This window comes from Thermobia domestica, chromosome 11 (assembly GCF_964235325.1).
Source record: "Thermobia domestica chromosome 11, izTheDome1.hap1.1, whole genome shotgun sequence".
In the NCBI taxonomy this organism is placed as follows: domain Eukaryota; kingdom Metazoa; phylum Arthropoda; class Insecta; order Zygentoma; family Lepismatidae; genus Thermobia; species Thermobia domestica.
Genome location: NC_137464.1, coordinates 258,043,037 through 258,056,950, shown reverse-complemented (window position 1 = coordinate 258,056,950; position 13,914 = coordinate 258,043,037). Strand labels below are relative to the sequence as shown.

The 13,914-nt window shown below is 37.5% G+C and overlaps 1 protein-coding gene across 4 annotated transcripts in view; it reads left to right on the top strand.

Annotated features, from left to right (window-relative positions):
- Positions 1-13,914, top strand: part of ckn (CRK like proto-oncogene, adaptor protein) — a 580,084-nt gene that overhangs the window by 447,071 nt on the left and 119,099 nt on the right. For all 4 annotated transcript variants that reach the window (XM_081732142.1, XM_081732141.1, XM_081732139.1 and 1 more), the window contains exon 3: positions 8,751-8,839. In XM_081732142.1, the coding sequence (XP_081588268.1) occupies positions 8,751-8,839 (89 nt within the window). The remainder of the gene's footprint in view (positions 1-8,750; positions 8,840-13,914) is intronic.

The following is a 13,914-nucleotide window of genomic DNA, read 5'->3' as shown; positions in this document are numbered from 1 at the left end:
CCCAATTGGATAACGTATGTACGTAGTTACAGCTGTTATGCAAATTAAATGTACATTTTGTTTATTCCTTCTTCTTGAGAAAAAAAAAAATAAATGCTTGACGCATATTAACATTTGGATACTGTCGAGTTCCCTAAAAAAAAAAAAAAAAAAAAAAAAAAACTGATTACTAAAGTGTTGACTATTTAGTGTTTGTTAGTAATGCTTTCATCTTGCATTTCGTCAACTGACAACATATGCTTTAAGCAAAATGTGGATTTACAGTTTAAAATGGATTTGAACCACATGCACTTCCGGGAATCAAACCCAGATTTTCATATGCTTCCAAGTCTACTTGAAAGTTTTTCACATCTTATAATAGCCTACATATCGTCAACTTTGGGCGTTCATTATTTGATATCACTGATATCAGCGTATATCCGAAAGCAGTTTGCTAAATACAGGTCTCAAAATGCAGAAGGGATTGATTTCCTTGTAAGGTAAGTTCTTGAAACATTTACTCAAAGAATGACTTTGTTTTCAATTTTAGTGAGAAACATTAGAATTGGATTGGATTTGAGTTCAGCTTCAAGGGTATATGACATGTGGACCTACAGCTTAACGTGGTATCGGAACCATTTGAGCTCCCCCCGGGAATCGATCCCATGGAGAATGGAACGTTAAGTGAGACAGATGCTTAAATAACAAGTATTAGGGTCAGTGTACACCACATGAAGGAGTTTGGTTTGTATGGGTGTATTTTCTCAATATTCAAACCGGAAGTGGCAGTAGATTTCCACTACTTCCGGTTTTAGCAGAGAGGTTAGAGTGGAAATGGGATATGTTCTTAGAGCTTTTATTGATTTCAGAAATCCGCTTCTCACTATCTATTACCGTTTTAAGTCTACAACTATCAACATTAAAACCGGAAATGGTTGATTTCTGTCACTTCCGGTTTCAATAGGGTTAAGAGAGAGGTTGATGTCTGTTCTTAAAACGCTAAATATCTAATAAGTCATTTGAAATCACTCAGCCCTGTAGCTAAAACACTAAAACTATAGAAGGGACAATATAATTTTTTGAAGGGCTGACTATAATTCACCGTATATACATAAAGGTTCAGTTGTTTTGTGGCAACGTCAGCTTTAATTTCTTGTAGGGGAGGCGAACGGAGGTGCAGAAACATTTTTGAGGACATTTTTTTTTTTTGCATACCGAAAATAATAGTACACTGCAGGGGCGCCCGAAGAAAATTTTTTAGGGAGGGGCCCATCTCCATGGTTGCTTTATTACATCTGGTATTTAATATACGTGGTTTGCTATATTACGTATACATTTTGGTGAGCCAGAGGGGGGGCACCTTGCCCTCCTCTTCGGGCGCCCGTGGTACACTGTGCTACTTGACCTGCATTATATAACACATCATGCCTGAGGAGCTGTCGCGGATGTAGGGGGGGGGGGTAAGGAAGAAGTGCCACTGGTGACATCCTCTTGCCCTCTAGCTTCGTCATTGTTTGTTGGTATTATGTTTCAGAGAAGTGCAGAGCCCCCTGGTAGAGGTCTGCACGGGCCGGAATTTTAGCCCGGCCCGGCCCGTGAATTTACAATGAAAGGCCCGACCTCGTGTGATAATCAAATGAGCCGGAAACAAGCCCTAATTACAGAAACTTAATAATTAACGCAAAATTGTGTTTTTATTGACAGCAATAAGAGGTTTAATTTTGCAGTTGTGCTTTAAAAGTTCTCCAGAAAGAACGATGCAAATATAGCGTTGTACAGTATATTTACAAAGTTAGGCCCGAAAAGGCGCGGAAAATATGGTTGTATATTTAAAAATGTACAGCCAGAGCCCTTGCAGACCTCTATCCCCTGGCCATTTCCTGGCTACAGACCTCAGATCAGATCGAATTAAATCGACTAAAGTGACTTCTACAAAATTTAGTGTGGTAAATTGTACGAAGTTGGTTTCATTAGCGCTGTACCTCCATTATGATAAGGAATCCGTAGCTAATAATAATTTCAGTTTTTCATAGCTGATGAATCCATTTTAGGCGGGTGTCTTCAGAATCGCCTCACCCTGCATTATATTTTCAATACAAAATGTTTACTGTACTATCTGTTTGTGATTGAAGGTAGTTTCTTTAATGCGTAAACAAATAAATAAGGAATACAAAAGAGCAAAGCAAGCACACACATAACCTAGTAAAAATCCTAAGACGAACGTGGAAATTTTCATTTTAAATTTAATGTGGTGGAAAAGTGATGCTTTCTTTAGTAAATGTGAGTTTCGTGTCTGAAGGAAGGGCGTAGCCTTCGTTAGATGTTCCGGTGACCTGTCGTGCGTTTTAACGATCGACCTTAAAAAGCCATCTCTCCTGGTGAATTAGCTGTCCCATTAGATGTATACATATAGACTACCTGTTCATATAGATGCATAGAACACGCCTTTTTCACTTGTGAATTTAAACCGAAATGTTAAGATAGATTATTATTACGTTCTGTAAACTATGTGTGTGTATGTACAGTCACGAAAGAAAGTATTCTTCAGTTGACAAAATTCTTTTCTCAATAACTCAACAATATAATTAACCTATTACAATACAGATTTTTGCAGGTTATCAAATTATAACTATCCTATGAATAACAACAAAAAGATTCAAGTTTATTCATTTGTTCCCGAGTGATTGGCAAAAGAAAATTGATCAACTGTCAAATACTTTCTTTTCCGAGTGTACACTTACATGTATCCTTAAATGAATCAGTATTATTTGTTTTAAAATTTAGCGACACTGTTCTGCACAAGCGTTATGTGAGAGGTGAGCCTATCTTGTATGTGGACATCTAAACCACTTGAAAACCCGATTTAATTCAAGGAGCCATGAAAAAAAAAAAAAGTCTGTAAATTTCCAAAGAATGCATGGCAGTATAATAATGGTGTGAACTGTTAAATTCTGAACTTAATCCGTTCTAGCCACAAAAACAGTACTGAGCGTTTTTTTTTTTTTTTTTTTTTTTACATTGTCAACTGTTTTTTCGTGTTGAAGAATGTAGATTGAACATTGCAAAACCAAATAAAGAACACTATAACGGCTAGGAAAAAAGTGCAAAAGAAAGAACACAAAATAGTCTGTGAAAAGAGGACTCTTGAATGTTTACGGCATTCGCGGAAAAGCACTATTGGGTGCATGGAATGGAGATACACGCGTCTGTGTTTGTTTATACTCCGAAATGTTGCTCGTAAACCGTGAAAAAAAAAAAATATTCACAAAACTTGTTTGAGAACCGTGGGTCCACTCTATCCAGGGGCGTACCCACGGGAGGGGGTTCACCGGGTCCGTACACCCTCAAAGCTTCGAAGGGTACAGTGGCTTTGTTAGTGGTAGAGCGCTTATTTCTGGTGCGTAGGGTCTCTAGTTCGATCCTAGGCGAAGTAAGTTTGTGACGGACAACATCGTGTTCGTGGTTTTCCCCGAGATACCCCGTTTCCTCCTACTTTTTCATTCTATCAGCTCTTCCATCGTCATTCACTTTGCCTAAATCACTGCCTCCCTTAGACTAAAGGGCATAATCGTGGGACGTTAAATTGAAAGATTTCGTGTCCTCCCAAAGCTTCGTAACTTGACTAACATTTGTACACTTTCGTAACTAACTATACGTGTTTAACAAAGCAATAATTCATATAGCCTAAAAATGTGATTTTTCACCTATCTTGTAAAAAAAAAAAAAAAAAAAAATCTAGTTCTATTAGATTTCTGAGGATATAAGTGGCAGTAATTAACAATTACTTATCGCCTTTTTTGGGTGCAGAATAACACACAAGTGGACAGAAGTTGTACAGTCCGCAGAATAACACAAGTTTATATAACCGAGACCCCTAGAGAAAAACGTTTGGACCCTTCCCAACAAAAACTTCTGGGTGCGTCCCTGACTGTATCTAGCTACAGCAGGATTTCTCAACCTGGACGTCGCGAAGATAAGCGTAAGAGATAAATATAATTAGAATCTAAGACCGGAAAATATTTTTAAATATTATTTTGAATTTTGTTCTGATAGGCATATTTTTATTTTTATACATACTGTTAAGAACAATAAAAAAAAAATAGGTCTACTAAATACTTTCAACAGGTGTAGAGTTGTTTAAAAATCAATTTAAATGAAAGAGGTACGATATAAAACTAATGAAAACTGTATTGAAATACCAGAAAAATACAAATACAACAAAACCTACATATTGAAATACAATTAAAATTGAAAGCTAATGAGATACCTGAGCATGGTGAGATTTCACTAGTGCGGCAGTGTCCGGTTCATTCTTCGTGACGCACATTATCGAGTCATTTAAAATACTCAATAACCTTTTTAACAACTGTCCAAGTTTGCTTTTAACCAAAATTAGAAATCACTTTTTTTCTTTACCATATGTCCCCAAATTAAGGGAGTTGTCAAGTTGAAGTTTTCAAACTATCTCCATTTTGAAACAATAAAACTGATCGGATTCGATATTTGTAAACCGATCAAATTTGATTTTAATCCATTCGCTTTTAGGGAAGTTACTGTATCCACTATGCACAAGAAATGGATTCTATTATTATAGAAATAGATGAATATCGTGAGATCTCCGCAACAGGTATATTAAAAATCTTTATTACAAACAGGTATATTACAAACGAAGAAGTATAAGGGGTTCGCTGACAAGAGGATGCGAGAAAATTGGGAGTCGTGATAAGAATTAGGTTGAGAACCACTGATCTATAGGATCAGATCGTACGTTAAGCTGGTGTACACGGTCATAGTAAACCTGAGCATATCTAGACAGGCCCGTAGCCAGCCCCAAAATTTAGGGGGGCCCGGTAGAAGTTAGGGGGGGCCCGACCCAATCATATTATACTTCATCACCATATTACAGTTCATTTGCAAGCCTACCGTGAAATTTTATGGGGGCCAGCCAAAATTTAGGGGGGCCCGGCCCCCTCTTGCCCCCCCCCCCGTGGATACGGGCCTGTAGCTAGAAAGAAACGTTAGCCAATAAAAGAAAAAGAACTGTCAATCTTCTTGTAGTAAGGCTTTACTTTTATAAAATCAAGGCTTTTCCTAATAATTTCAACTTTTAAAACCAAAAGAGAAAAAGTGTTCAACATCCATTGTTATATAAAATTAATGAAGCATTTTCACGATTCATCCTAAATCCCATTTGTTAAACAAAAAGAAGAATAAAACTGAGCATGGATCATTTCGTAAACATTCCTCAGGGGTACACGAAAAGCATTTTTATAATAATCTCGTTAAATATATTGTGTGGAACGACCACGTGCCCTTAAGCTCTCTCCCACTCGCCGAGAATGACAAAATGTAGTCCAATTTTCGTGGACGAAATTTGTGGAGTCGTTTTGCTTTTGTTATTACATACAGTAAGTTTAATGCAACTTTTCATTTTGAGGCTGCGTTTATTCAATTACTATAACATAGCCTCAGCGACTATTTCGTGTATTTTACGCTAGATGTCGTTACAATCGTACTTCAGACTCCATTTTTTTTAAAACAACAGAAAGAAAAAAAGAGCACTCTTCAGTAATATTGATCGTCACTTGTTTTTCAAATAGATCGGCGCGTTTTGTGTAAAATTTAATAATGTTTATCTTCCATTAAGTTTGCAACAGTTTTTTTTTTCTGTTTTTGGTTACTTTTTTGTTTGTCAGAATAATGGAGACTCGTGAAGACACTTCCCCTGTGGCAAAAATTTTGTACTGAAGCCGTAAATGAATGAAAAACAAAAATTTATATGTGGCTTTCGTACAAGCTAGCCTGTTCTGTGTATATAATACTTCGTGTCTCAAATGTTGAAAACTTTTTAGAAGATACAGAAAAGACCATGACTGGTTCATATTGTGTGTGTGTATAGTATATACATCTACAAAAACATGTTGCGTCTCGTGTACATGTTGCCGCCACATAATGGGTGATGTGATCTTTATTACCTGTTTTTTTTTTCTCCTTTCATAAGCATTGTGTGTTTTTATTGCTACAGTTCACTGTATGTGATATACATGTATGTTCATTTATGCATAGCAATAAATCATTTTCATGAAATTTATCTGTTTGCACGTTTCAATTTTTTTTCCCTCTGTGAAATAAAACCATTATAATTCTCATGAATGCTTTGATTAATAACGGAACTTCAATTTTAGGTACCTTGTTGAAAGTTTAAAGTCTTCCATCCCCTGTAGTAGATGCTCCTTTATTATTATTATTATTATTATTATTATTATTATTATTATTATTATTATTATTATTATTATTATTATTATTATTATTATTATTATTATTATTATTATTATTATTATTGTTGTTGTTGTTGTTGTTGTAGTAGTAGTAAAAGTATTTTACGGGGCCCACGGACGCTCAGTAGTAGAGCAATGGGGTCCATGGTTCGATCCTATCTCCTCCAAAGTGGAGTTTGTGCAGGACAAACATCGTGTGCGTGGCTTTTCTCGGGGTTTTTTTACCGTTTCCCCCCAGTTTCTTCATTCTACCATTTGGTTTATCATCACCACCATATACTTTGACCGCGCTGCATAATTCTAAGACAATTTTTTTAACGTCTTTTGTGATCACTGGAGCGGTACTTACCGCGTGAGAAACTTCAAGTGTGTGTCTAAGATGGCGTCCGTATCCACTGATAAAAGATAATGAGATAGGATATTATATATACAGGGTGTTTAAAAACAACACCGACAACGTTTGGGAGATGATTCTTGACACCAAGATAAGACAAAAAGTATAGACCAACCTGGGAGCACAAATGCTTCCTTTGGGAGTTATAGGCTGCCGAAAACATGAAAAAATGAACTTTAAAGGTCCATAGCTCCAAAACTATGGAAACTACGGTAGTCGGGTCAAGACTCCACTTAAAAACTAATATGTGCGCTATCCAAAAATACATGTTTTAGAATCCTAAGGTACTCACGCAACAATTTTTATAGAGTGAGTTTGGCTACGGGCATATAATTTGAAGTACTCACTAACTATCTCTATAAAAAATGTTTCGGAAGTACCGCAGGATTCTGAAACTTGGATATTTGGATAGCGCACATACTAGCTTTTAAGTGGTCTTGACCCGACTACGGTAGGTTCCATAGTTTTGGAGCAATGGGCCTTTATAAATTTCATCTTTTCAAGTTTTCGGCAGCCTATAACTCCGAAAGGAAGCATTTGTGCACCCAGGTTGGTCTATACTTTTTGTCTTATCTTGGTATCAGGAATTACCTCCCAAACGTTGTCGGCGCTGTTTTGAAACACCCTGTGTGTATATATGTAGGGTGCTGTAAAAATTGCGCCCATGGACAACAGAGCGCTAGTTAGCGCCATTTTTAGAACTCTCTATATAAATATTGTTTTTATAACTTGTTTATTGTGTAACAGTCACGATTTCAAAATTGTTCTCCTCTCCCCGCTATCTGTTATAATTTATGGTATGTGCAATATTGAAACTGAAATGGGGAAAATTTTCCTCTTCCGGTTTCTCTCATTTCCAACTGTCGGATGTATGACGTAGTATTACAATCTGAGAATAGCCGAAAGAAGGGAATGAGGGGAGAAAAATTAAATAAACAACCATTGGCAGGCATACGGTTATTGAATCTGCAACACTATCGGCTACACTATCAATGTTCTTGTTTGACGGCCGCCACTGTTTATCATCAACTTCAAGTTATGCTAGCTCTTTTCTCTCTTCACTTGGTTTACTGAGAACAAATGTCTGTGATGTCATAGAGCATTCAGTTAAAAGTGACTGCAATGGACGAATAAAGGTGGAGATTGGGTTATATTCTTTGGACTCTGAATTTATATCAAAGAACTGTTTCTCCTGTGGTTTTGCTATGTTACTTGTCAACAGCAAAAGTGCGCGAACTCACGACGTCGAGACTCAAGAGTTCGACGCTAACTCTACCTCATCCTCACGAAGTTTTTGTGTTACGTTGAGTGAGCGTAGCGGCGAAAGATTGTTGTAAACTGTGAGATCAAGAGAAATGAGTATGATGTCAGGTTGAGGTTGAGGGAACGTAATGTCGGAGGATTATTATGAGTGCGAGGTCGAGTGAACATCAGGTAGATGTTCTAAACGTGAGGTTGAGAGAGGTTAGATTAAAGCGGGCACATTTGATCAACACAAAGGCGGACGGAGGAGTAAATGGATAAGATTCGTCCTATAAGATTTCTCATGCTTCTTCATAGCATAGTTAGGAAGTTAAAAAACTGCACGAAAATTTCTCGAAATGGATGATCAGGAACTTTGCTTTAATTCGCCGTTGATAAAGATATACATATATAACTAACATGTTCAGCTTGTTTTAAAAACTCTTGATATTTCAACCTATTTACATATAGGTGAACCGATTTTGATTTTTTTTTGTTTGTTTGTTTGAAAGAGTATACCTTCCCGGTGATCTCGTATAAATTTCTTTAGGATATTGTCGTAATCTTTAGAAGTAGACTATGAAATACTTCAACAGGTGCTGGACTAATTACGACATAACATGCTTATAGGCAACCATACATTCTTTACTGTGATTATGGTTGCATATCAGCAAGGGGCTGTGCTGCGAAGTTTTGGAACACTTTCATTGTACGTTATAAATTTGTTGTTTATAACATTTTAAATAACTGAATTGTGTGTGTGAAATCAGTTAAGGTTTTCTTGAAGGAACTTCTATTATTATAGATACTAAAGTTTCTTAATAGTAATACAGTATTTTGTTTTTTATTCTTTTCAGACACCTGTGATCATAGTGATATGTACGGGAAGTCTCCTGGATTTCAGGGCCAGTTTTCGTATCCAGCATTCACGTTTCCTGGACCACAGGTAAGCAATATGTACTCATTCTAAAAATAAAATAACAGGTACTGTTTTGAATTTAATTTTAACGTTAGATTTTGGCACTAACTGAGGTCATGTAAAGCGTTGGCCTGCAGTAGTTTAACTTTGGTTCCGAATTACATGAAAATTCATCTTGGGAAGCAGAAGGATTTCTAACCATGAAATTATATATATATATATATATATATAACGTAATAAGAAATGTAATAAGAATACAACGTAATAAGAAATAACGTATATTTACGAAAATTATTCTTGTGTCCAGATTTTTCGTTTTGCTCAAGTCCTCCAAATTAATTGTAGAACAAACACCGTGTGCGGGATTTTTCTCGGGTTTGTCCGTTTCCTCCCACTTTCTTCATTCCATCATTTCATTCTTTTCTCATCATCACCGTCTCCTTTAGCCTATCCGGCATAATTGTATGATGACAACCTGAAAAGATTAATTGTAGAATGGGAGAAGGGGATGAGTGCCAAAGTGATCAGCTGTGGTGCGAAGAATTCAGCCGTTTCCCTGACATTCTCACTTCATCAATTCTTTCATATTCGGTTATATTTATCTTCTGCCCTCTATACCCTGTAGGCCATATGCCTGACATTATTATTAACATTGCTAATTATGACTTCATGTTCGTTTAGGGGTCGCGGTGGCTCAATGGTAGAGCGTTCACCTTCGGTGCTTGGGGACCCTGGTTCGATTCCAGCCCGCGCCATGTGGACTGTGGTGGACACACACCGTGCTTGTGGGTTTTCGCGGGGTTCTTCCGTTTTTCCTCCCACTTTCTTCATTCCACCATTTCATTCATTTCTCATCATCACCGTCTCCTTTAGCCTAGCCGGCATAAGCGTGGGACATAAAACTAAAGATTTCATTTTCATTTTTTTTTTTCATCTTCGTTTACCCAAAGGGGCATTTAGTCAAAAACGCAAATAAAATTTCTGTCGAACCCATTTTCAGTCGAATGGCAGAGTAGACATCCATCGTCGTAGCTTTTTGTAAGCTCATTCATGAAATGTGTTTTTGCTAGTGACGTCACTCTTCAGAGGAAAATTGTCTGGAGGTGGGAGAAGGAACTGCATTTCTCGTTGTAAGGCTCTGCTTATCTTTGCTGATGAGATGCATGACAGTTTTTTGATGATGATGATTAATTTGCCTCATGCAGTTCGTATGACCTCGCTGCTGAAGACAAGAAAATAATAATAATAAAAAATCATACACAACGGAAAAAAGAGCGAAGCAGCGTTGGTGTATTTTAAACTGAAGCTTCCGTCTCATTGGTAGTGTCGAAGGTCATTGGATGATAACCCCAAAAGCCTCGAAGCATCTGAGCTCATCTTCGGATGCAAAGAGCAAAGTGACCACTAGACCCAACCAACAGCTGGTTGCTTTCGACTCTGCAATGCGGCTCTTCTATCCATTTGCTGTTTCCCCCTCTCCATTACCAATTGCAATGCATACAACTACCAGCAACGATATGAAAATATGTTACGTCCAACCAGAGTAGGATGGTGGTGATATCCTTGTTATCACCATTCATTGCATCCTATACACAACGAGTTTTCGCCAACAGTGACGAGTTAATTAAAATAGCGGACAACGAGTTATCGATGTTACAAAGTGGGGAGTAACGCTCATCTGAAACGCTGACTTATCTATTATTTTTTCCTTATTTTTTCTTTTTTTAAAGAATGGTTAAACGCAGATAGTGGGCCATTGTTTCTCAAACTGTTGTCCTCGATCAGGGCTGGCCATAGATTTCATTTGCCCACACACAAATTTGATGGATCCCCATTGTTGCCTACTCCAGTTTTCGAGCGGTCCCGGGTTCGATTCTCAGTGGGGACACTCGGTCGAAAAAAGAGTAACATCTTTTTCAGGTCAGCCATCTTGAGTGTTTTTTCTGGATTTTCCTCATTTACACCAGGCAAATGCCGGGATGATACCTAACATACAGGTCCCATAGTGCTTTCTTCCTTCCCTTTCATCGGATAGTGTGTTCGCAGAGGGACGTCATCCCTCATATACGTGATGCTCTAAATGGCCTTAGATGCCGCCAGACCAGAAATCTAACTGCTAATCCTAATCCGTTTTTATGAAAATAGCCAACTAACAATTCAAGAGTTGCTAAATTATTGTATAAATGAACTAAACTTTGTTCTTGTCTTGGAATATTTTACGAAGTCGCTAAATCCATATTTTTAAAACTTAATTTTTATTTAATTTTGTTTTTTCAAAACTTATGATAATATTGTCACTGTTGAAAATTTTACATTTGAACAAATACAGTTTTTGATGTAATTTTAAAAGAAAACGAATAGAAAGTTCTTGGAGTACTAGCTGAGAAGGTTGTGATAGAATTGAAATGAAATGAAATGAATTCTGTGTCCCACAGTTATGCCGGTTAGGCTAAAGGAGACGGTGATGATGAGGAATGAATGAAATGGTGGAATGGAGAAAGTGGAAGGAAACGGGAGAACCGCGAGAAAACTCACGCACATGGTGTTGTCCACCACAAAGCTCACTTGGCGCGAGCTGGGTTCGAACCAAGGATTCCATGCACCAGAGGTGAACGCTCCACTACTGAACTACCGTGTCCCAAGCCTTTGATAGAAGGAAGGAGCAAAAGAGGCACAATTGACGAACAGTATCAAAATAGAAATTCTAACGTAAGGACGAAGAGGTTAGTTGAGGGCCGAGGTGCATGGAAGTTTGTTAGTTTATGGCAAGTGACCTGCCAATAATGGCAGAATACCCATGTTGATAATGATGGTGATGATGGCTAAACTTTTATGTTTAGCAACAGCTAAAGCAGTGGTGCCCCCCCCTCATGTCCATGACGCACCCCCCCTCAATTGTCTATCCGTAGGTGTTCTTCCATGAAAAAAAAATCTTTTCGATTAATTTTTACACTCCCTCAAACATATTTATATAGATTTTTAACCCCCCCCAAATATTTCAATGACGAAGTTTGCGTTATAGCCCCCCCTTGTGGGCACCCCTGGCTAAAGGGATACGCACTTGGTTACATGTAGTCTGCGAAAGCCTTCAATTCATGTAGAAGGGAATCTTCTCTTTAATTATTGGGTGAGAAAGTACTTCTTTCACCGCATTGAAACTTTAAATTACAGCTTCCCTTACATAAAGTAGGGTGTGTCATATATAAAAGTTTTCACCTCATTATTTCTATAGCAGTTACATTATTAGTGAATGTTGCTATCAATTTTGTTGTGATCGAAGCGACATTCCACTTCAAAAAGTTTAAATTCCGTTATGGGTTTACGGATTGTGAGTCGTCTGTTATAACTTTGTTTCCTTTGAGCAAATACAGCTGTACGTCCTATTTGAACATTGTGTTAATATGTGTATTTGTTTGTGGAAATCGCAGACCATTGTAATTTATAGCATTGTGTTCCTCTAGACTCCTATAGCTAAGGTGCACTAGGAGTGTGCCACAAGGCTCTTAGATTTTCAAATACAATGTCTTGAAAACGAGAGAATAAAAATGGATTAGCGCTCTGGCAAGTGGTGATATCTTCTTCAGCCCCAGCTAGTGTATGGAATGATCCCCACCCAACCGATCTCGATCAAATTTTCAACCTAGATCAGGTTCGGGCCTGGGATTGTTTTAATCATTTTATTTTGATGGTAGAACTTAATGGAAGAGGAGGGGAAGATACTTAAAAATGATTGAAAATGACTTATATTGGTGTCGAATTCATAGTATTCGGAGCCAGTGAGACGAATAGTGACACTTCCGATGCCCTTTAAATCGAAATTCAGCCCTTTACGTGCATAATGAAACGCATCTCTCCGTGCGAAGAACTGGTATTCTGCTAGTAGCGTACATTGAGGAATGTAAATTGCGTAACATTATTATAAAAATTCTGACCTATTTCGTACACGTTTCTTCTGTTTTCTTCCCGTTATTTTTATTTTGTTTTTCCTATTTATTTTGTCTTTTTCTTTCTATATTTTCTTTTCTTCTTTTTGTATTATTTTCTCGTTTCCTTTCTTTTCCAATTCCTTTTATTTTCTGTTATATCTTTTCTATCTCCTCTTTTTTTCTATTTCTTCCCTTTTCTTTCTTTTCCATTCTTCCCTTTCGCTTTCCTTTCTTCCACTCTTTCGTTCTTTCTTTCTTGCCTTTCTCGTAATTTTTCACCCTTTTTCTTTCTTTCTCTTTCTTTTTCCCTTTGTCTATTCCGACACATTCTCTCAGTTTTTATTTACCTTCCTTTCTTACTGTGTTCATTGCGATTCTTTATCACAGTTTTTCAAATTCGTTTCAAGTGAGTTATAGTCAGACCCGTAGCCAGAACTCTAAGATAGGGGTGCTGAGGTCATTTTTTTGGGGGGGGGGGAGGAGGCGAAGACTAACTTTAGTTCACTATACATTCATACATACCAGTAGTCGCCAAACTTATGAAGCTTCTAAGCAGTTTTCCTTTCAGAAAGAAATGTTCCGGACAGGGGAACACTTAGTATTCGGAGGGGCACATATTATTTTCACGTGGTACTATTCTATTTATTATTATAGTATAGATGTATTATTTTGACCTCTGGGGGAACTCTCAGAGCTCCAGGAGGGCAGTGCCGCCCAAAAAACATGACTGGAAGAAACGCTGCTTCTGACCTACTGTACCGTTTTTAAATGTTACTGAGAGCTAGCAACCAAAAGAACTACCATTGTTTTTTAAATGTTACATTTATTTATTGCCTATAGACATACATTTCTAGTAAATATGAAATCAAACTATCCAAATTAGCAAATGTCTGATATACACAAGAAAAACATAACGTTTAGCAAATGTCTAATATACACACGAAAAACATAACGTTTAGCAAATGTCTAATATACACACGAAAAACAACGTTTAGCAAATGTCTAATATACAGACGAAAAACATAACGTGCACAACCCCACGCGTATACAATCAACTGTGAGACGAGGCTGACAATGGTAGTTGCACGGGAGAAACAAGCAGTTGTTGTCAGCGCCCTCTGTCGTTAATGTCAACTCAGTGAAGGAATCAGGGTTAGCCAATCGGACCGTTAACGC